At 43.8% G+C, this 23,338-nt stretch overlaps 1 protein-coding gene across 17 annotated transcripts in view; it reads right to left on the reverse strand.

Annotated features, from left to right (window-relative positions):
- Positions 1–16,889, reverse strand: part of MSI2 (musashi RNA binding protein 2) — a 467,665-nt gene extending 450,776 nt beyond the window's left edge. For all 17 annotated transcript variants that reach the window (XR_012648120.1, XR_012648119.1, XM_075013754.1 and 14 more), the window contains exons 1-6: positions 16,776–16,889; positions 16,615–16,678; positions 16,257–16,297; positions 15,823–15,904; positions 15,103–15,187; positions 11,137–11,178 (exon numbers count right to left, since the gene is read on the reverse strand). Coding sequence is in view for 15 of the 17 variants with exons in the window: in XM_075013754.1 (XP_074869855.1) it covers positions 11,137–11,178; positions 15,103–15,187; positions 15,823–15,904; positions 16,257–16,297; positions 16,615–16,676 (312 nt within the window). In the remaining 2 variants the exon portion in view is untranslated. The remainder of the gene's footprint in view (positions 1–11,136; positions 11,179–15,102; positions 15,188–15,822; positions 15,905–16,256; positions 16,298–16,614; positions 16,679–16,775) is intronic.
- Between the last annotated feature and the right edge of the window lie 6,449 nt (positions 16,890–23,338).

Consider the following 23,338-nt stretch of genomic DNA (forward strand, 5'->3'; position numbering starts at 1 on the left):
TTAACCTCTTTGCACAGTTACACAGGATTTGAAATTACCCTTCACGAAGTGTCTGGAAAAAAACTACACATTCACCCAGCAATTTTTACAAAGGCTCCTAGTAGTTTCTCTACCGAAGAGCTGTTTGCTGCAATATTTAAAGTGCTCAAGATCTGTCAAGCCATTTCGTTGGGATACAGAATCCCATTTTCAGAGCATCTTTTCACCTGATGTGTCTCCTCCTCATCCCTGATGCAAAACCAGCTCCTGGAACAAACTCCAGCAAAGACAGGCAGCGGGGACAGAAAACGTAGATGATTTTTGTGACAAAAGCTTTTGGAGGAGGCAAGGATTTTTAAGTGCAGGGGGCAAAGGGAGGGAGTTATTCAAGATTTTGCACTTCAGTCAACCCAAATCCCTTGCTAATTGCAAACTATCCTATCAATAACACCAAGATTGGACTCACTCAGCCTGGATCCATACCAGAACTTTGTCCAAGTTCTGTGGCATTTGGATCGCGGGATGGAAACAAGGTTAGTCCCATCTCTGATGTCTATACGTGCAGAAAAACAAACCAAGCAAGCATTTGCAACTCTAAATCATGGTCTGTACTTAACTCACTAGGTATTAGTCTCTGCCACCCCACACACCATTCTCCCTCCCACCTGCCTGCTCCCCTCATTACTGTCGCTCAGCATCAGTTTTTGCTACAGTGGTTTTCATGGACCTTTGCCCCTTCACTCAGCTTGAAGCCTCTTCCCTATTGTACCCAGGAGTTCTTTAGAAAATTAATGCAAGTCTTGGCTTAAGGGCTGGAGAGGGTAGGTGAGGTCTAGCTGTATTATTCCACCCCTTCTTTCTGTCCCTTTCCTCCCCATCCCTGCCTACACACACACAGCTCTCTAACCTGCCAACACTGATGTACATGTAACATTATGCTCTCGATTCTATGTGAGACTGCAAAGCAAAATTTGTGTGCAAATCTCTGCAGGATCAGGGCCTTGCTTTGCAATTAGCTTAGAAAGCACAGCCTTAAACAAAAATGAAAGCTACCCCTTTGCAGCAATATCACCATGTACAGATAGCTCGGAAAACCGAGCAACAAGGAGCAGGAAGGAGTGATTCAGGACCTTCTTAACACTTCCTCGACAATCAAGTAACATTGAAACAACGCTTCAGATAATAAAGGAGATGGGAGATTGGAGAGGCAGTGAAATCTCGGTGACTGAAGAGAGTATATCGATAACGTATCTTGATTTGATGACAGGCAAGCAGTCTATTTGAGAATTATAAATCATTTATAATTTATACAATGGTCGCACAGGTTGTACCTCCTAAAACCAGCACCCTCTGGCCCAGCAACATCCCTGGTTTGGCAGAAGATGGGATGCTCCTGGACTAGAGGACTGGGGCAGGAAGGTAAACCCAGCCAGCTCCCTGACAGCTTCAAAGGACAGTGGGGCGGGGGAGCTGGCATCCCCTGGCAGTCCCACTGGAGGTCAAGGAGCCCGCTGCAGCCAAGCGGTGCCTGCAGGATCAGGGACCGAAGGGAGATTAACCTCACCTGGTCTGGCAAAATCCTTCATTTGGGACCACTAAGGTCCTGAGGTTGCCAACCAGGGATGTGCAGCCTGTTTCTAAGAGATCTCAGTCAGGCTGAGGACAGTCCCTGCCCCAAACAGCTTACATCTCAAACACCAATCACTGCAAACAAGGCATGCGTGTCTCCTTTCAACCACATGTACAGTACCAGAGAAGTCAGTGGAGCTACTCAAGTAATGCCTGTCATGCTGGCCGCTGTTGGGTCACTGGTTCCTTATACTCCCTTCTTCGTCTGTATCCATTTCTCGTCTCTTGTCTCACACTTACACTGAAAGCTTTTCAGAGGCAGGGATAGTCTCTTCGGTCGTGTTTGTACAGCGCTTAGCACAATGGGATGTGTCTGCAGGATCTAAGCCCAGTCAATTATTTTAAAAAGAACATCAGATACTACAACTATCCCTGCATCTGACTGACACTTTTTGTGATTTTACATTCTTCTCCCAACCCCCGTTTTAATAGAGGTCTCTTTCTGCAGGAGACCCACAGAAAGCAAGCAAAACCGACTGCAACTTTACAAAGGAAGTACTGACTACACACAAAGTACTGCCAACGGCATCAAGTAACCTCATTCCTGTTTAGGCTCTACAGATCAACAAACCCGTTTCAGAGAACTCTTGAAACCCACCCCAATTCAGCAACGTACTTATGCAAGTGCATGAGAGATTTAAATGAGACTCATGAACACATGCAACTTCTTTCCTAAATAGGGACGGATGGCTAATTTATGGCCACAGCAATATGGTACAGGTTGAACCTGTCTCATCTGACAGCCTTGGGACCTGACCAGTGCCGAACGAGAGAATTTGCTGAACCATAGGAGGTCAATACTGTCTCGCACATTACCAACACTTTCACTGCTGACTGGGCTCTTAGAAGACATTTAGGGGTAAATTACAGCTAAATCACAGCACAGAACGCTGACAGCCAGGACTGGTGGCTGGAAATAAACTTTATGGGACCACGGGAAACTTGGCCCCACCCATGATAAGCGGTCGTTCGGCTAACTAAAGTCATGCCAGGTTACGGATGTTGCCAGATGAGAGTTCTGGATTACAGAGGTTCAAACTGTAGTTACAAGAAACCGCAGATAAGATATATTCAGGCAGAAGCATGGTGTTCTATACCGATGGACTCTGTTTAAGTGCCTTCCCTCCCCTTACTAGGCAGCCCAGAAAACCTTCCTATTTAAAAGGCAGTAAAAGGTAAAATATAGTAACAAAAAAACAAAAACAAAAAAAAAAAAATCAAGTAAATATTGCAAACTGAAAAGGTGTATAGAAATATGTTAATGCAGCAGAAAGCTTGTTTTTCCCCCCCTTCAACCTACACCGCTATCTTACACATACTCCTTGTTGCACTTTTTCAAGTATTGTCCTCTAAAAACAAGTCCCAAATTCCCCTAATGCCTTGGATTTCACAACACATGGGAGAAAAGTCACTGGTGTCAACAGCCCAAAAAAAAAAAAAAAAAAAAAAATGCATTACATTAACTGGTCTGTCACTGGCAGCGACAGACCAAATGAACTTGATGGTTATAGATCAGTCATTACTGGACCTACCCCCAAGCCAAAAAAAGGCTAAGCACTTTGCAGACAAGATGCACTCAATTTGGAGACAGAGTGAACCATGCAAGGGTATGGGCCACACTGCATCTGTTTACCTCTTTCCCCCTCTGTGCCATACCCCCAACACAACCAGGCAGCCAAAAAGGTTTGTGCAGGGGAAAAAAAAAGAGTGCCTTGGAAGAAAGGTATAGAAAAGGGCAGGAGAGAAGTAAGTCCGCTTTAAAGGAACCCAGTCCAGTCATCTACAATTTTTTGGAGAAAGTACATCACCACCACCTAGGAGTCCTACGCATGGACCTCAGTGTGCTCGGAGCTGTACAAACGTAACTAAAAGCCAGTCCCTGCTGCAATGAACTTCCAATCTAAACACATGCAAAAGACCACCTTAGACAGCGATCATGGAAGACATGTACCAGAGAGGTAGGTAAGTTAGTCTGCATCTTCAAAAACAACAAGAAGTCCTGTGGCACTTTTTAGACTAACAGATATTTTGGAGCATAAGCTTTCCTGGGCAAAGACCCGCTTCGTCAGATGCATCTGACAAAGCGGGTCTTTGCCCACAAAAGCTTATGCTCCAAAATATCTGTTACGCTGTAAGGTTCCACAGGACTTCTTGTTGTTTATGGAGAGATGTTATACAAAGGCTCTGGGAATTACAAACAACTCGAGTGTTCTACCTCCTGCCTTGGGAGAAGACAGAAATGTTTATTTCTCAAAACTAAAACCAAAAAGCCACATGCCCAGCTCAAATCATGTTGCTTAATGTAAAGGTGCAATATGCAGTGCTCAGTTATTCTCTCTCTGCTTGGAAAAGCATGGCTGATACTGCCCCCTGGGTGGATCATCAGCAACGTTGCCTCCAATTTCTTCCATCCATGTGCAGAATAAATTTTGTTGTGTGGTGAGGCACATGCAGATGCACACCACTAATAAAAATATAGGCTGCCCACGGTGGGTGCTCTGATCATCTGGGTGGCACCTGATTCTCTCCTGGTTAGCCACACAAGCGCTCAGCTTACAGAGACACTGGTCATCAGCAGCTGAATTTGACCCTGTTAGCTGAGCGCTGCCCAGGAGAGATTCAGGTGCCACTGAGCTGATTAGCAGAGTACCACAGTGTGTGTTTCTATTGGTGCTGCACAGCCTCAGTGCACAGAACAAAATTTATCCTACCACAGCAAAAAAAGAAAAACTACAAGGAGCACTGTCTGGAACGTCTAGATTTTAAGTTGTGAGCCTCAACTGTCTGAGCTAAAAGATCTAGCTGTACCAGGCAAGCCTGTAGCAAGCTCAGCCACCACTGTCAGCGGCCCAGCCATCCAATGAATAGAGAGAGCCCCATGCTGCACCATGGGGGTCAGAACTGTACACTCCCGCTAGTGAGGAAATTCACTGAGGTTACAGGCTGAGTGGATTACACAAATATTTGCTGACTAAGTCACGCGGGAACTCAGGCAGGCCTGCCAATGGTTAGGGGGAGAGAAAGAGGGCAGTTGCCCCCAGGCCCAGCATCTCAAAGGGGTAGCAGTGGACCTCCAGGGCCCCTTTGAAATACCGTGGAGCTGTGCCATCATGCCATGCGCAGCAGGGGAGCAGGACTACTGTCCTAAGCCACCCCTTCGTGGGGCAAGAAGCTGGGCCCACAGCAGCTGTCGGCATCACTGAACTCAGCACCAGCTTTGCTTTACTCAGCTTACATGAGAATGGCTGGGAAAGGCACACGAGTTTTATTACTTGAAAAACAACACAAAACGAAAAGCAGTCATCGCACAATAGCACTTCCCTTCATCCACTTACAAACAGCCACATGGAACAAGTCTGACCCCAGTCCTCCACGACTGGTGACCAGGGAAGAGTCTCCAGCCCTGCTAGCGTTGTGAATGCCCAGTCTTGTGAAAGATACAGGAAATTCCACCTCTTCCCCCTTGACTTCAATCACCCTGGGAATCAGGAGGGCGGAAGAGGAGCCACCACCAAATCCTTGGCATCCACCACGCCACTGCCAGGCGAAGGCTTTGTGAGAAACCGGACAGGCTGGCTCAGATTTACAAAGCTGTCCAAGGGACTTAGACACCCGATTCCCCTTGCAGTTAACGGGAAGCAGGCATCCAGCGGCCCTGGACAGGTCTGGCAATCTAGCCTGTATATTTATTCTGGCAGGACGTGCTCTCTGCTGACCATTTTGCAATAACTGGTAAATATATTAGAATTTAATAATGCATGATCCAAAGCTCCACTTTTCAGTCAGCATGGAGGGGCTGGCGTGCGTGGGTGTTACTGCACACTCACCTTGCCCATGCCCAGATAGTGATCTCCCTGCTTACAAGGGGAGATGGGAGACTACCTACCCCGCAAGGAAGAACCCTGTATGCCCATTTGCACATGGAAATTCAAAGGAAGGCAAAAAAGTCAGCGGACAATCTGCTCACTGACAAGCAGCCAGGGTTTAAATAAAGCTCTGTCAGGTCACTCTGAACCAGCAGTGAAAGTAACTGAAAATACCTTACAAATATTGTCCTATAGCAACCCAGCTCCCGACCAGCTCTTTAAACAGCTTCCTGCTGGCTTCTGCCACAGCTCAGCCAGCTCTTCCTAAACTACAGACCAGCACGCACCCATTTACTTATACCCTTTCTACTCAATAGTCTCTTAAAAGCTTGAAATGAGCCGCTCTTTCCCGGCACATGCAGATGCACACAAACACCCTCTCCAGTCAGAATCGGCTCACAGTTTTGTAACTGAGCTGTCATCTTGGGTGTTGCATCCAGGTCCTCTGTGGAAGACATTACTGAATTTGAACTACAATCCTGCTGACATAACGACCTCCGCTTTGGGTTGATAGCATGTACAGAACCCAGGATATTCAGCACCAAAAGCCTGGGCCTCTACAGTTTGCACTAAAGGAGTAACTCATCATTAGCTTGCAGCAATAGTAGGCTTGTCCTTTGGGTAGGCCATCTAGTGGGGAAAAAACATTAGTCTTTTAAGTCAGCAGGTTACATTCCAGAGTGTTTGGATAGGTAATGGCAGGTGATTCAATCTGCTCCACCTGCTAGGACAATTCACAGCAAACAAGCGCTGGATCCTGATAGTAAGGGATTATCAAGAGATCCTGGAAACACCTGGGCACATAACATGACGGCCCTGAGTAGCCTTGCTGATGTCAAACTGCCACTGGAAACTTGTGTGCCTCTTTTTCATGCAATGCTGTGCCCACTTTCCAAGACAGACAAAGTAGTACCCAGACACTGAAAAAATACATAAGAAGCCAATAAAATATTACAATTATCAATCTGATCTCCCACTATTTCAAAATGAAGCAAAATCTGCATGTGTGCATGCACACACAGCGTATACTCCATTTACCCAAATAGCATGGGGGGCATAAATTTTATTCAGTTAATCGGGTGTTTGGATAACGAAGAGGGTGTTGAACCAGCTCTGCCTTGCAGTTAGAAACACCGGGACTCACTGCCGCAACTACACGTGCGTAATGGCAAGGCAATGGACGCCCTAGCACACAGGCTCCCCCAGCAGCTGCTCAGCTCTGAACAAGTCCAAAAGGTGGAGGGTAACATGAGCAAGGTAAGGCGTTGCCTTCCCAAAGCTGCCGAGGCTCCCCAGCCACCTGGAAAAGCTGGGGCTGTGGCATAGCAGACCAGCTCCTTGGCTGCCCTCCAGGTGGCCAGGAAGGATCAGGTTGGGGTCAGGTAGGGCTCAGTTCCACAGGAGGAGGTTGCTAAAGGGGCGGGGCCTCAGGTGGAAGAGGCGGGGCTGGGGCTTGCCTTCCCCAGCTGGGCTTTCGTCCACCACCAATCAGCATGCCCCAGCACTGGCTCCTGAAGGCGGCCTGAGCAGCAGAGAGGCCCTGCTAAAAAGCGAGGTGGGGACCTCGGTGCTGAAGTCCTCATGGCACGATAGGGGAAGATGGGCTGCATTGGCCAGGGCCTGATAGACAACATGGAGCAGACCAGAGGTGAGATGCGGGTGGGGGCTGTGCAGCTGGCCACAGGTGGATTGGGGTTGCATGTGACAGCTGGGAAGGGCAGTATACTGAGAGGCTGCGCTCAGGTTGCATTTATTTTGGGGACAGAGCTCCCTGGAGAGCTGTCAGGGAACAAGGAGGAGATTCCAGTAACACGAAGGAAGGGATAGAAGAGTTGAGAGAAAACAATAGTGCACCAAACAAATTCTTACAAATAAATGAACTGCTTGTATCCTTATTGTTAACATTGGCAATGAGAGAATTTGGTCTCTGCTCTCCCCTGTACTTACTGTTTCTTTGTAAGATTTTCAAGTTAGTAATGCCAAAATGCTCCATTATTGCAACATTCCTTTTGGATGTCAAAATTAATCTGATTTTTTTTAAAAACCAGGTAACAGCAACACCTGCAAAACTGTGTGTGTATTTCCCCCATCTCAGCATCAACTAGAGCCGTGGTGTCCAACATGCTAGCCACTAGCCACAGGTGGCTAGGTGACCAGCTGAGTGTGACTCGTGGCTTGAACAATAAATATATTTTCATCATAAATGTGGCTAGTTCACCATAGCGGTAGCCTCTACAGAACTGGGTGGCCGCCCTGGAAATAGGAGACTCAACATGTTAAAGCCCAGCATCAAGATTTGTTACAACAATGGTTGCAAATTGCCCTAATCATCACAAAAAGAATGGGATTACACATTATGGTGTAATCCACTAGAGACAGTTGCCTTGAGATCTGCTACACTCATTCTACAGTACAGGGAAAGAATTTGTCACCTGTTTCAGCTTGCCACTTCTTCCTCCATCCTGAATCTGTATCACAGGCAAGGGAGCTCAAAGGAAGGTACGTTTTCCTTAAACATATGTTTAATAAGAGAATCTCAAGGGGAGGAAAGACAAATTTAAAATAATAATGTACAGACACAATCATAATTGAGGTGCAGAAATAAGCTAAGTACACAGCCCGGCAAGGCATTCCACGTAACCCTCATGTTACCATATTCCATCTTAGCAGTAAACAGTAAATTCACTCTTTAACAACAGTCCAACAGGCAGGGCAGGTCAAAAGGCCTACTGAGCAGGGGTGAGGAAAGGACAGCCACATGTTATTTGTGATGGAGAACCAGGGGTATTTCAGGCTTCCACCAAAATCTTTCAACTACAATCACTTCAGGGAACAGAAAACTTCCGCTGATGAAAAGAGCTAATAAGGTACCACACATAACAAGAAACTGAACTACTGAGAAAACTCCTCACAAAGATAGGACACATTTCATTAAATGCCATTAATCTCTATGGACTCAAGCATCAACTAGTTAATTAGATTGAAGTACAGTTGAATTTTAACCCTGAACATTTAAGTGCTCCACTGGAATAAGTGAACTGATAAATTCCGTGTCAGTAATTCAAGAGCTAATTTAAAAAAAAACACAGATCAAAACAGGTTTTTATTTATAAAACATACAAAAGAATATTATGACAATATGAATATAAGTTCTTTTCTTTATTGCAACTAATTTACTATAGGTTTCCTTCCAAATTTTCAGCTTTGTTCTAAAAAGATGAAGAATCACAGACTGCTAAACAAAAATTTGAATCCATTGTTACAGAAGGCTGAATAAAAATCAGGACTAGATCAAGGCAAAATATGTTTATCTTTCCAGACCGGGTAGCTTCATGCTAAGAGTGGAAGCGTACCTACGTTCTATCATCCGCCCCATATCTTAGAGGTGTAGACTACCAAGGGGGGGGGGGGGAACAAAAAAGGCTTTCAAACAAAACCAAACCAAAATCACTTAGCAACAATGACCTGATTTTGCATTTACAGTGAGTGTGGAAAAACATTTTTGGCGACAATCAAAAATTAACCCAATCAGATCCACAATGCCCATTTGTCATTGTTTTTTGAGGAAGTCTTATGGGAAAGTTTATCATCTCCATTACAAGCTTTTGCAAACAATACTGAAAGCACAGACAGCCTTGGTAACAGAAGACAATTAGAAATTGAAAGCAGCTTTCAAAAACAAAAAGGCGCAAGGGGAGACATATTACAAAGCTAGACTATCTTCATAACTTAATTTCAAGACTTCTGCAGCTTTAAGGACGCACTGTGTGAAACGCACCACTTCCCCAACAACATAATCCCAAAGCTATCAAACCCTATATAAAACACCCAACTTTTTGCTTTGTACAAAAATAAACCAACCCTCCCTTTTGTCCCTAATTAGCACTAGCTACCTCTTAAGAAAGTAAAAGCACTCAGGGAAAGGTTCAAGAACATTGGTTTGGTTTGGCTTTAATTTCTGCATGTAGATGTGTTTTAAACTGCTATTACTCCTTTTCCCATACTCCTAGCCTACATCTATCTACCCAAGAGGCTTTTTCCAGCAAAACTGGGCTTTTGTCAGGAAAACCCGCAGAGCGTCTACACGTAAAATGCGCTTTGTTGACAGTTTGATGACAAAACCCGTACGTCCGCCAGCAGCGTTATACCTCTCCCCATTCAGATACAATGCCTCTCTTGACAGCATTCCATCGACAAAACAGCTATGTAGACGCTCCATGGCCCTTTTGTCAACAGACTGGGCTTCTGGTTCACCAGCCAGCCCTGTTTGCAGAGCTTCCAGTCAGCTGCTCATCGAGAGAGGGCCAGGCAGTCTGGCTGGTCTCTGTTGACAGAGGGGATTGCTCTTTCGATCTGCTTTTATGGGTAGATGCAATCTGTCGACAGAAGTTTTGCCAGGAAATCCCTTCCAACAGTGTCTTCTGTTAACAGAGGCTTCTTGGGTAGACATAGCCCCAGACTTGTTAAATTACACACAGTTTTTTCAGAAAGTGCAGAGAGATGCTGTGTAAAGTGCACTATTAAACTGCTCACCCTCAGGAGGGATTATGCACAATAAAAATATTAAGTTAACTTGTTTAGGCAGTCTCTCCCCAGCCAATTTCAACCACTATTCCCTTTTTGCTTGTGTCTTCAGCTTCCTAGCCTTCTCTGCCCTTCCCCCCCACTTCTTAATGAAAGGGTCACACTAACAGAATACAGAGGCACTCCAGGTTGATTTTAACATAGATTGATATTATATACTATTTGAATTAATTTTTTTTTTTGCAGTGGAGAGGCAAAGCAAGAGAGGAAAGTTAACAGCAGACATGCTGTTCCTGAATTAGACTTCCTAAAGTCAAGTTAACCACTTGCATACAAGAATGCAAAAAAATAATCTACTGCTTTTACTAAACATAGTTCTAAATAGTAAGAAGCATTTCAATTCCACAAACTGGTCCACCAGCATCAGTGGTACCCAGATATATTTCAGAGATAGCACATAGATGAGAGTATCCCTGCACATGGCTAAAGCGGCTGTCCTGATGTGGAAACTGACCACTACAACAAAGTATGCAGGATAAGCAGCAGGTCACTTCTCCAATCCAACTAGTAGGATAAGAGTCTTAAAGCTCTTTGTTCACCCTTCTTGCAAAAGCATACTCAATGTTCTAGCTTTATACCAATAAAAACCTCGTTACCCACCACTTACTACTGCCCAGACACATCTCAAAAGTTACACAAAAGAAAATCTCTGTCCTCATCTTTGCAATTTTTTCCCGCTTCCAGCAAAGCTGAAGAGTTCAAAGTTCAGCCTGAAATGAGTGAAAAAGCCTACACTTTAACCACACTCTCCTCATCAATAGTGTAGCAAGCTATGGAATAAAATCCTGTAATACTTGTAAGTAACACACCACTGCTTTCCCGTTACGATGAGAAAAAGCTAAGATCCTTCCAGCAGGCACAAATGACGAGGACTCTGAAAGGAGATGGTTAAACTGGAGACATGCAATATCGCACAAAGCAGCTCTCCTGTAGTTTCACAGCCATATGCTGATACCCTTAAGACGCCATGCGCTCCAGCTTTAAAAGCTTTCATTGCCAATCCCGTTTGAAACCTGAACTGCCTGGCAACAATGACTCTCTGTGCGCCTAAAATCCTATTATTGATCCTCCTCCTTACCTTAGGCTGTGCTCGTCGGGGAAATGCAACCTTAGGGTCAATCTGAGGGAAAAGAAAAAGGGAAAAACAACATGTTAATTTTTTCAAACCACTGCATTATGAATCCCTCATTTCTCAGGCTTAAAATTCAGTACTTTGGATCTCCTAGCGCAACTCAGGAGCTAACGGACTACGGTCAGATTTAGAGTGGAACTGAATTGATCTCGTCTGCAAGTGATCTATGGTGTATTCTGTACTACAACTTAGATACAATACAAGATGCTCTGTCCTACTTTTTTGGCTGCAGCCTTTCCATCCAGAGCTGAATGGGAAATATTATCTGTATATTCTGTAGATTATTTGGACACCAATTTGAATCAATTTTTATCTGCAAGCCTGGTCAGCTTTCAGCACATGCCCATTGGGGTTCTCAAAATAAATAAATACATAAACACTGGTGCAAATGATTTACTTTGTTAAAACAATTACAAAGATTACTCTTTATAATTGCATTCCTGACTGATTTGCTTTCCAGTTGCCATGAAAGAATGCAGGTGAGCAATAAAAGAAGAATCCTGGAAAGAACAGTCCGAAAAAAAAAAAACAAAAACCACCCACACCACAAGAAGAAACAACATTCTTAAAAGATTTATGCAGAATTTCTATGAAGGGGCTAACTAAAGTAATCTTAAAAGGGACACCTGACTGCCAGAGATATAAAAAGGAAAAAACATTTTTTTTCATTCCTTGGTATCTTATTTTTAGATACAATATTTAATGTTTAACTTCACAGGTCAAAAAAAGCACATCCCCAGTTCCACAAAAATTTTTAAGACAACTTTAAAATGAATAGCTTTAAATGACAACTGCTCCTGCCACTGAAGGTGTTAAAACAAAAACAAAAAATTCCACAAGCTTGTTGTAAATAATAAACTAGGTCTTGGTGCTGTTGAATTTCCCCCTTTTCTTTCAGCAGCATTTGCTCACAAACACATCCTCAATAAAAAGTTTTGAAAAAGGGACAACTTAAAGGGGAACAGCTGTGTGTATATAACAGAACTAACATTTAACAGGTTCCACTATCACTTTAAAAATATTAAAACTTAGATCTTGATTAGTTAAAGAATATTTTGAAACAAACTATTGTAAAGGAATATTAAATTCAGATTATTTTACGGATAAGGAGTTGGGGGGGGGGGGCGTGTTAAGCTAATGAGGAGAAGAGACCAACCCCCTCAAGGCCACTCTCTGCACCAGTAGTTTTATTCAACTAAAAATGTCAAAATTGTAAATGGGACAGTCATTTAGTACTCAATTTATAAATTAGTTTGTCCACAGGATATAGAGGTATTGTATGTTTTAAAACGTATGCCTGAGAAATGAGTGATTGTACATGCCACTTGATCATTCAACAGACATTTTAAAAGTCAATTCCTTTATCTAGAAAGCTAACCTTTTTCACTGAGATTATTGTCTACAAATATATTCAGCACCGACTAGGTACTCTTCTACCAGGGAAATACAACAGGTGTGGATTTTCCATTGAGATACCCGAAGGTAAAAACAACTACGCACATTTCTAGATGCAATAGTTGTTTGTTTTTAAAAGCAGATTACAAAAAAACAAAACAAAAAAAACTCCAATCACACCACAATGACATTCTTATAAAGTCTGGCACGAGCAAAAAGTTGCATCAGCCATCAAATTCTGAAGCTTACATGCTCAGTTCACAAACGTCAGTTCTCAAAGGAAAAGGGTCTTTACGTGACAATGAAAATGTTAGGTTCCAATAACTTAATTTTTCTTAGTGGAAAGTTTTTGGTAAAATGTCATTAGGATGTTTAAGGGAACACCACAATCAACATGGGAAATCCGTACCTTTTGCACATCCCTGTCAACTATTTAAACAACCAGCAAAACAAATCAAAAGTTCTACCAAAAAAAATTAGTTAGTTAGATACAATTCTACTTACTGTATCTACAAGTCCTCTAGGAAATGACTATAATACTATTTCTGATATGAATGGCCATTATTACCTAAACAAAGCTTTTAACGTAACTGTAAACAAGAGCGCCGTTTCCATGCCAATACCCAACCGATCTGATCTGCCTCCTGTGCTGAACGTTGAAACAGAATCAAATGCTAGGTTATGCTACAGAACAGTTACTATCATAGGTCTACAAATAAACGACTGAGTGAGAATTTGGTTGGTTTTACTTTTTGATATATGCTGTTGTTTTTATGGGCGGGTTTTATTTGTTTGTTCAAGTGGAATCAAATCACTGCAGCACAATAAAAGCTGGCATAAGTTTATTTTTCTCTATTTCTCTGCCCAAGAGCAAATTAAAATACATTCCGGGGACTAAACTCCTATGTAAGACTAGGGGGAGTTACATCATTATCAATAGTAATTTTGGGAAACCTTCTAGGCTGTTGCTTTTGTTTGTTTTGTTTTCTTTCATCTAGTTCAAAACATTTTGCCTGCCTTATCTTTTATCTCAACTTCATATTATTATATTATTTTATATATATAAAAACACAGTTGTACAGCACAAATCTAGTGCAAGTTTAATCTCAGAGTTCAGCTGAATCAGTTATCTTGCCATATCTGATTAAACCTAAAAATCAAATTATTAAGGAATGTGAAAGCATGAGCTACATGTTCAGACAAGTCCAGCAGAATTTGTTGGACAAATTAAAAAACACTACATTCCACCTGTTTCTGAAAGGGGCTTTTTATTTTTTAAATGTAATTTTAAAGAGGGAAACTATCATGCACTTATGTCTGGTTCACAGTCCTTCTGTTCTTTATTTAGACATATTCATCACAAAATAAGTCGTAACAGCATTAAAAACATAAACCCGCCAACCATTGTGCTCATGTTGAAAGAAAACATTTAAGATCCAAAACATGTACCATAAAAGACAGTTATGAACAACAAAAACACTGGACACACTTAGCAGATGTTCCACCAGGCAATTAAACCAATAAGATTCTTCCTTTCACAAAATTCTGTCCCTTTCTGACAAGCATGTACCAAAAGTAATAACGACCTTTACTACCGTTCTTTTTATGAAGTGTGCTGAGCATTATAATTGAAGCAAAGTAACAAGCTCCAAAAAACTCTACTTTTTGGAATGGCACTAACAGAAGAATTAAACTGAAGGCCTAGCTGCATAAACATCTAATGTCCATTCCCACAGCTAATACTGAAAACGCACTCTAGGCAAACCATTTCATCTACATACTAAAAAAAGCAAAAAAAAAAAGTTACAAATTGGCTGAATCTCCTGAGCATTTTCCCCCACGATCCACTGGGGATTTATTACAGTGTCATTTTTGCAACACTTTTCAATCTATTATTCATGCTTCTGTAGCACCTCTCCTCCAAACAGCCCAAAATGTGAGACTAACCTAGTGAAACAACAGCCTTCTCCCTACACCCTCAAAAAAAAAAAAGACAAAAAAACCTAATAATGCCTACTCAGAGAGGTAAGATTGGGAAGTCTTCAGAAATGTGTCTCACTCAAGGGTAAATCATCAACTCCAATCATAAGGTTTAAAAAAAAAATTAAGAAAAAGTTCCTGCCAAGAGTGGCCCCTATTTTTATTCATGGCTACTCACTCCCACAACAGTTAGCTTTCTTACTCTGTGACGCTGTTAATTGCACTATGAGGCGGGGCGGGGGGGGGATCATGCTCTGGATTTGTAGTTATGGGAAAAGAAGAAAAAAAAAGTTTTTAAAAAGTGACAGCTTTTCAAAATTCAAAGTGAAATCTGAAAAATGATCCAAACGAACATCTAGCTCAGGGACAGTTTTATGCTGAGTTAAAAAAAAAAAAAAACACACACACACACCACAACCAAAACAGCAGCTCCAGCTAACTAAACAAAAAGGAGACTGTCCCTTTAAATAAGCCCGTCACAGTCATAACATTGCAGGAAATAAAGGACACATTAAAACAACAACACAAACAACATACCGTCTTGGAATCTAATTCATGATGGGGCTGAGCTAATACTTTATCTACACTTGACGGATCAGCAAACGTAACGAAACCGAAGCCTCTGAAATGAGACAAAGAACAAGAGGGGGAAAAAGGGCACATAAGAGCGAGACAAAAAAAAAAAAGCCTACTAAAAACAAAAATAAATAAGAGTTTCTCCCTTTCCCCTTCTGCATCCTCCCCCAGGGAAAAAAAAAAGTCTCAGGTTCAAGAGGGAGGAGATTGTGTAGGTCTCTCCAATCCCACCTCCCTTTCACCTTTCAACCCCCTCTTCATGCTTTGTTTTGTGTTGGAGCACACAGTACTGGGATGTTGTCAGCACTGTCTTAGAGAGGGGAAACCAAAAGACACTTAAAAAACATACAACTGTGGGCAAAGTGTACACAGAAAAAATAGATACATCTGTATTTATTTGGCATGCTCTCTCCCTGCCCCAAATTAATCAAAGGGACTATTAAAATCACATGGGGCAAAGGAGTGGAAATCAAAGCCATCAGAATCAATAATCTTCAGTATTTTGCTTCGGGGATGAGAAAGAGTTCATTAAAAAATCATTTTCAACTCAAAAGGCATAGACACATTACTACTCCTGGGTACTTTTGCACAGATAATATATACACATATGTACACACATGGAAATAACTTTAAAACTTTGATTTTAAAACACATTACATTGAAAAGAAGAGGCGGTTTTACCTGGAACGTTTTGTGGTGGGGTCCCTCATGACCATACATTCTCTAATTTCTCCAAATTTGCTAAAATAGTCTCTAAGGCTATCTGTAGAGAGAACGAAAGACAGACGGGGGGGCGGGGAGGGGAGAGAAATAAAAGCAAATGCAAATCTGATCACTCAAGGAGTTTTTAAATTTGTGGTGGGATGGATGGGGGGTGTGTGGGGGGATGCATTTATTTTTAAAGGGCAGCGCGCGCGCACACAATTTAAGGTCGAATAGAGGACTCGACAAAGGATTTGCTGTTGGGGGGGGGAATAAAGATCTACAACCTTGTTCAGGAGAAGTATGTGTGTGGTGGGGGGGAACCCAATGGCGAGGGTAACAGCCCTGGGATAACAAAGGCAATACAGCAGCCGGGGTGGGGGTGGGCCCCCCACACGCACCCTGTCCCTTACCTGGTGAGGTTTGCCAGCTCAGGCCTCCAATAAACATTTTACTGGAAGAAAACATAACAGAGTTAAGCACAGATGTCAGATCGGCCATTTTGACGTGTAAGTTACAAAAGCTAAAAGGAAGAGAGAGCGTGAGAGAGGGCTGGGGGGAAGAGAGGAGGTGGGGAAGAAGGGAGGAGAAGAGAGGTGAGGGAGGGGGGCAGTTAAATGCAACCCACCCAAGGTGAGCAACTCAGGGCCAGGGGCACCAGCATGGCTCTGCCATGGGGGGCTCTCTCTCTTCTCTCCCCCGCCCGCCTCTTCTAGCCAAGGAAATAATATCAAGTGGGAACGCTGGAGGGGGGGGGGGGAGGTAACTTACCCAGGGTCGTGTTGGGAGTCGTTCGGGCTTCCAGAGGTAGCTTGGCTCCCATCTGCCTCCATGTCTGCAAAAACCCACAGTGATCCTGAGCAGCGCACAGCGAAAGCCCCTGAAGAAACCCCCACCACCCTCCCCCCCGCCCCTCTTTTTCCTTCTCCTACCAGAGAATATTACTGGAGAGAGGAGCCGGGGAAGCAGCCAGATCCGTCACACGTGGGATCAGCTTAGCTCAGCTCCTTCCCTCCCCCCCATCTACCATCCTCTCCTCCCTCCATCTCCTGCTCCCTCCTCCTTCTCTCCTCTCCCCTCCCCACCCCCCTTCCCCCGAACGCACGTGGGGCGGAGTTCTAGAACGTAATGTAACCCATTCTGAGGACGTCATGAGCCTCAGCCCCGCCCACCTCCCCAAACGCTCGCACGCTCTGTAACCGTGACCCTCTCCGGCGGGCTGGCGAGAAGGCGGATAACCTCGCTCGGTTGTACGCGTGGGCCCTGCTGCCTGCCAAGGGGGGAAAAATACAGGCGGAGATTTCCACCCCCCCGGGAGTTTGCAATAAATAAGAACCTCCTTGCAGCTAAAGCAAGCTGTCGTGGTGCCTTTGCTAATTGCAGTAGCACCCCCCACCCCCAAAACTGACCCCGGAGTCTCTGGTTTGAGACATTTTAGAAGAAGGAGACAGGCTTCCCCCCCTTTCCCCAAAGTGACAAAGGAGATTTAAAAACAGCGCACGGTAACAAAAAAGCAGCAGCCCTGTAGCACCTGAAAGACTAACCATTTTATTTATTAGGTCATGAGCTTTCCTGGATAAGACCCAGTTCCTCAGATTCAATCTGATGGGAAATTCAATCTGAGGAAGTGGGTCTTATCCACGAAAGCTCGTGGCCTAATAAATAAAATGGGTTGTGTTTAAGGTGCTAAAGGAGTGGGGGGTGGGGGTTTGTGAAGCTACAGACAGCTGTACGCTACCCTGGAAAATTAACCCTCTCAGGGTCGATCTTCCAAAATTTGATATCACACTTTGGGCAGGAGATGGATGGTAGGAGATAAATCACTTGATCATTGTCTTCTGTTCTCCTTCTCTGGGGCACTTGGCATTGGCCACTGTCGGCAGACGGGATACTGGGCTGGATGGACCTTTGGTCTGACCCAGTATGGCCACTCTTATGCTCTTATGTACTTCTATCACAAAATGGACCTGTCAAGGGTCACAGTCGACCCCTTTCCTCCTCATGACATGCCAGGAGTAAGGGAGGTGGATAGGAGAAACTCTACTGTCAACCTTCCCCTGGATAGATGGCCAAGTTAGCCGAGGGCAGATACGTCAATTGTAGCTACTCAGGTGCTGTAGCTAGAATTGCATATCTGCGGTCAACTTTCTTAGCCTAGCGCAGACATAGGATAAGACTACTTACTGTAACAAGATCTTTCAAGGCAAGCATCCCCTCCTTGCATCAGTTCCTGCAGTGCCTAGCACAATGGGACGGGATTTTGACCATTAATGAAACAAAAATAACACATCAGCATCACTTTAAATGACTCCCACCAGAGCTGAGGCTGTAATCTGTTCTCTTCAGAAGTCCCCATCTGCTCCGGTGACACTTTTGCTTTCAATGGCGAGCACACACACACACACACACACACACACACACACACAAATGAGAAAGATTTGGATGAGGGTTTTCTGCTGTTTACATCATCACCTTTTCTCTACTTCCCTTTAACACAGAATGTTACTGATCTGAGAGAAATAGCCAGGTGAGGAAGAGACGCATCACTTAAAAACAAAAAGGTTGCAGCATGTTCAAATAAGTTATATTTCATTGTCAAGTAAGAAGACATGAATCAGAAAACATCGTGCTGAATGTGTCTATGTGATCCATGGCCCTTATCTGTTCATGAAGCCAGAGAAAAGCATATGCATGTTTGCAGAATCAGGGTCTTCGTGCTAGACACACACATATGCAGAGGTAGTTTCTAACTTCTGTGCAGCAGAAATCTGCATGGAATTCAGAAATCAAAAGAAAGCATTGTCTAGCGATTTGATCACAAGGCTGGGAGTCTGGAGGTCTGGGTTCTTTTCCCTAGTTTGCCACAGTCTCGCTGCATGACCTTGTGCAAGCTATTTGACCTCTCTATGCGTCAGCTTCCTGCTCTGATGATGAGGAGAACAACAACTACCTCAAAAGGTATCATGTGCAGCCTAATTCAGACCTCTACCCAGGCACACCCACTTGTGTCTCCTGTGTCCAGATTTTACGCACATCATCAACATCAACCACCACCATGGGCTCAGCGCCTGTTGGTGTCTGATGCCTCCCTCGCTACTTCTTTTCATCTTTCCCTGTCCAGTGCAGGGTGGCTTAGTTTCTGTAGACGAGTACCACACCAATCTACTGTATCATCTACCCAGTATCTGTAGGGTCTGCTTCTCTTATTTGAACCGTTGCTTTGACAGACTCTGATGGAAAATGCTATAGAAATGCCAACTATTATCATAGTTACAGAAGGTTAAAGCAATCAGTTCCACCTAAAATGAAAAGAGCGTAATACAAATGCTGGCAATCGGCCCAACAGGGCAGCATTTTGTTTGAGTCACTGTAGCCTATGTTGTCAGAAATGTCCGTTGATCTGGAGTGCCTCAGTCTGTCTTAAAATGAGCACAGCATAATTGAAGTGTCTCAGAATCGGGAGACATTTGAAAATATATGCCTGCGAGTAGACAAATTTTAGACGTTTTGTTAACAATTATTTAGTAGCTATTTTTTAAAACATACGTTTCTACTGAGTTTCACCTAAACAGAGGTACTTAAGATGCTCTCTCACTGACAAAACAAAAGCCCCATCCTTCAGAGACTTATATGAATATCCTCAACTTTACACATTTTGAATAGTCAGTCTTGTTGACTCACTGAGTATGTATGTTTAAGCATCAGTCTTTGCAGCATCAGGAGCCAAAACTCACATTTCTGTATTAAAGAAACTATCAGTCTTTGCATTATGATATGGACTCATTTAAAACAAAATCAAACTTTTGATACTATAAGCTTTATATGGTACAATAAATCCTGAATTTTGCATATTTTCAATTCTTTCTTAAAATACATTTGTACTACTATATTTCTGCTCCCCTCATACTTTACAAGCAAGGGAAAATGGAGGCAGAGGGCGGGGGGAGTTGGACAGGAACAACTCCAAGTTGCTATTTTGCAAGCTAGGCATTGAAAAAGAAAATCAGCAAAACAAAGAAGCTGATTTGAACCCAGCGTTTTGCAGACTTTGTGCTGGGTAAGGAAACTTTTCAGTCAAAACACAGAGCTGTCAAGTGCACAGAGTAAACCTGTGGAGGACAGAGGAAAAATATTCCTTTTTCTGTAAGCGTCTTTCAGATTTTAGGTGTTCATAATAATCACAGGGAAGTTAGCTGACAGAAATGTAATTCTCAAGATGGCATTCCCCATTCAAACTTTCTGATTATGATGTCAAGATAAAAATCCTGTGACGAATTCTGCACTCAGGCATGAATACCTCCGGTGAAGCTAGTCATAACTGAGAAAATAATCTGGCCTCATATATTTAAGAAGCATCCCACCTGTGTTAACAATAGCATCATAGACAAACAAAAGTCAAATGGTTTGTAAGATATAGGGTGCATCTATGGAACTTGTTTCCTTTTTGCATTTTACTCTTCTTGGGTGATTGAAGTAGACTGGTCAGTTTCACTCTTAATAGTAATTTTCTCTTTCTGGGTCACCTGCACTAGCACAGCAGTCCTTTAGTAGCTAGAAACCTAAAGCTAATGGCTAAGCAGACCCCTATATTCCCTTTAATGGGAACAGGAACCAGGAGCACTTTTTATCTTCAAAGAACTTTACAAACATGAAAAGCTAGAATATCTGTTAGGGAGGGAAAAACCATATGGAGACAGAAAAGTATCCTGGCATTTTTATGGTATTTTCTCATCTGTTGGGGGGTCTCTCCCGTATGGAACTGGCACAGGGGTAGGTACACTAAGGCAGAGAGTCGCAGGAGTTAAGTTCATCCATTCAGAGGCCCTATGTCTCTGTCTCCCTTCCAGATGCTGCTTTACACTCCCCCTAATGGCTAGTGATTTTGTTGTATACCAGGGCACAGTGCATGCCTACAGGTGACACATGTCTGTCTGCTGTTGAATGCAGGGCTGTCCCAAGGAGGGTGGGGCCTGGGGCAAGCCCCCCACCCTGCCACACCACAGATTCCACCTCTCCCCAGCCCTGCCCCCTCCCATCCCACTGTTGCGTATTGCGTCTCCGCAGCAGTGCCACAGCAGAGGAGCTGGGCACAGTGGGCTGAGGAGGGCTGTCGAGCTCCTGCTGCCCATGTGGTGAGAAGGAGGGAGTGGAGGTGACCCCTGGTGCCACAGCGCTAGGCCCTCAGCCCCAGGTAAACCTCCATCCCTTCCCTCCTTTGGATGGTTGGGGCGGTCACTGTGGGGCCCTCAAAACAGCGGCATCAGGGACAGCCACCCGACCTCATCTGATGGATGGGATAGCTCTGAGTGAATGGTCACTTTATTTCAGACAAGGTTGCCCACACACCCCAGTCTGCTTCCTAGTCTTACCCTACTCAAAACACCATCCCCTGATATTACTGACCTCAAAAGCAACCCTTCAGTAACAAAGCCTGTTTTACTGATTAGAAAACTGAGCCAGGAGTTAGAAAATATGAGTTTTCCTTCCAACGCCGCTGCACAACCTCAGGCAAAGACACTTCCTTTCTCTGGGCCTCACCTTACCCCCGTGGCAAAAATGCAGCTGTTGATATTTCTCCTCCCTTGTGAAGCAATCCAGAGCTACAGTGAAAAGTGTCCACTAAGGTCTGGCCTACCCTACCATGGGCCATCGATCTAAGTTACTCAGCTTCCGCTAGGTGACTAACATAGTTGACGTCAATGTACTCAAATCTACTTAACGCGGTGTCTTCACCACTCAGTCAATAGCAGATGCTCTCCTCTCGACTCCACCTATGTTTCATGCTCTGGTGGAGTATTGGAGTCAACAGGAAAGTGCTTGGTGGTCAATTTATCATGTCTATACTAGACTCGATAAATCAACCCCCGCTGGATTGATCACTGCCCACAGACCCCATGGTTGGCATAGGCATGCCCTAAAAGCCATCCTCCCTCTTCCAAGCCCAAAATAATCTTCAGTGCCACCTCACTCTCTGACAGGGCATGGCACAGTGACACCACTTGGTCTGATAACTGAATGCCTACAGATGAGGGACAAATATATTCGTACCCATTGGACCTCTCAGTCGCATTTGAGAGCATTGATCCAAAAACAGGTGGCAGTGACCTGAAATGGTTTGATAGCTCTGTCCAACTGACCTGAATGGTTGGTGCCAGAAAATGTCCTTCTAGCTCCGGAGACTCCTCAGAGTCCCAAAAAGTTTACCCTCAGAGTCCCAGAAAGCTTTTTTTTCCTCCCCCCATTATCTCTGTAGCACCACTGGTGGAGATGGTGAGGCATCCACCACTGACATCAGTACTCAAACCGCACCTCAACTGCTCATGGCAACAAGCCCAAAATTCTTGACCAGTCCACGTGGCAGATAAGAACTACATAAACAAAGATATTTTCAAAAAGACTAGGTATGAAATTCCCACTGAAATTCAATAGGGTCTGGGAACCTTCACCTGCCTCTAAACTGTGTGTCTCATTTGAAGTGTCAGCCACAATAATGACAATGGTATAGCCACCCAGTGTCCTTGCGTGCATCAGATTTTGCATAATCTCTTCTCCATGAGGCTGCACCCTTAGAAGCTGCCACAGATGTCTGTTTTTCCATTATCACCAAACAGTATTACAACCATCACATTAATTTCCTGTTTGCGGGAGGATTCTTTCCCTACCAATTACAGGGCAGAACACAGGGGCACTGGGCTGGAATTCTAAGGCCCGTGTTATACAGGAAGTCAACCAGGATGATCAGATGGTCCATTCTGCCCTTAAAGTAACACCAATGCTATCCCATAATACCAGTTCCTGGTATGGGATTGTTTTCCCCTCTCACCTCCTGCTTATGTATTCTTGTTACTGAGTACAGATAAAGGTGAGAGAAAACCAGTGTTCCCTCCGTCCATGAGTGGAATAAAATTTGTTATGTTCGCCAGGGCATGCGTGGATGTACTCCACCAATAGAAACACATGCTGTTGGCTCTGGTTGCTCTGCTAATCAGCTGAGCGGAACCTGAATCTCCTCTGGGCATCTGCCCAAGTGCTCAGCTTAGCTGGAACACTAGGGAGAACCCTAATGCCTAAGTCTACACACATTTTTGTGCTGGTGTAAGACCAGGAAGGGGTACGATTTTGCTACTCATAATGATATCAGTTCAACTCCTACCATATCAGTTCAACTCCTACTGATACAACAGCTACCATGGACATGGTTGTATCAGTAGAAAAGGGCCTTACATCAGTCTATTGCATATTCACTTCCCACACAGGAATAACTACGACATTGACATAATCATCTGTAGAGTGATCGCATTGTGTCCGCACTTGGGAGTTGCACTGCTTTAACGATCCCATTCTGGTTAAAGCGATACAACTTGTGTAGCCCAGGCCTACGAAGATAAAAGGTTTAGATAAGGAAATCACTGTTAGGGATGCAGGGTTCTATTCTGCAGTCAAGCAAAACTCCCCCTGAAGTCAAAAGAGTCACAATACAATGCAAGCCAGGAAA

Source organism: Carettochelys insculpta, chromosome 19 (assembly GCF_033958435.1).
Source record: "Carettochelys insculpta isolate YL-2023 chromosome 19, ASM3395843v1, whole genome shotgun sequence".
In the NCBI taxonomy this organism is placed as follows: Eukaryota; Metazoa; Chordata; order Testudines; family Carettochelyidae; genus Carettochelys; species Carettochelys insculpta.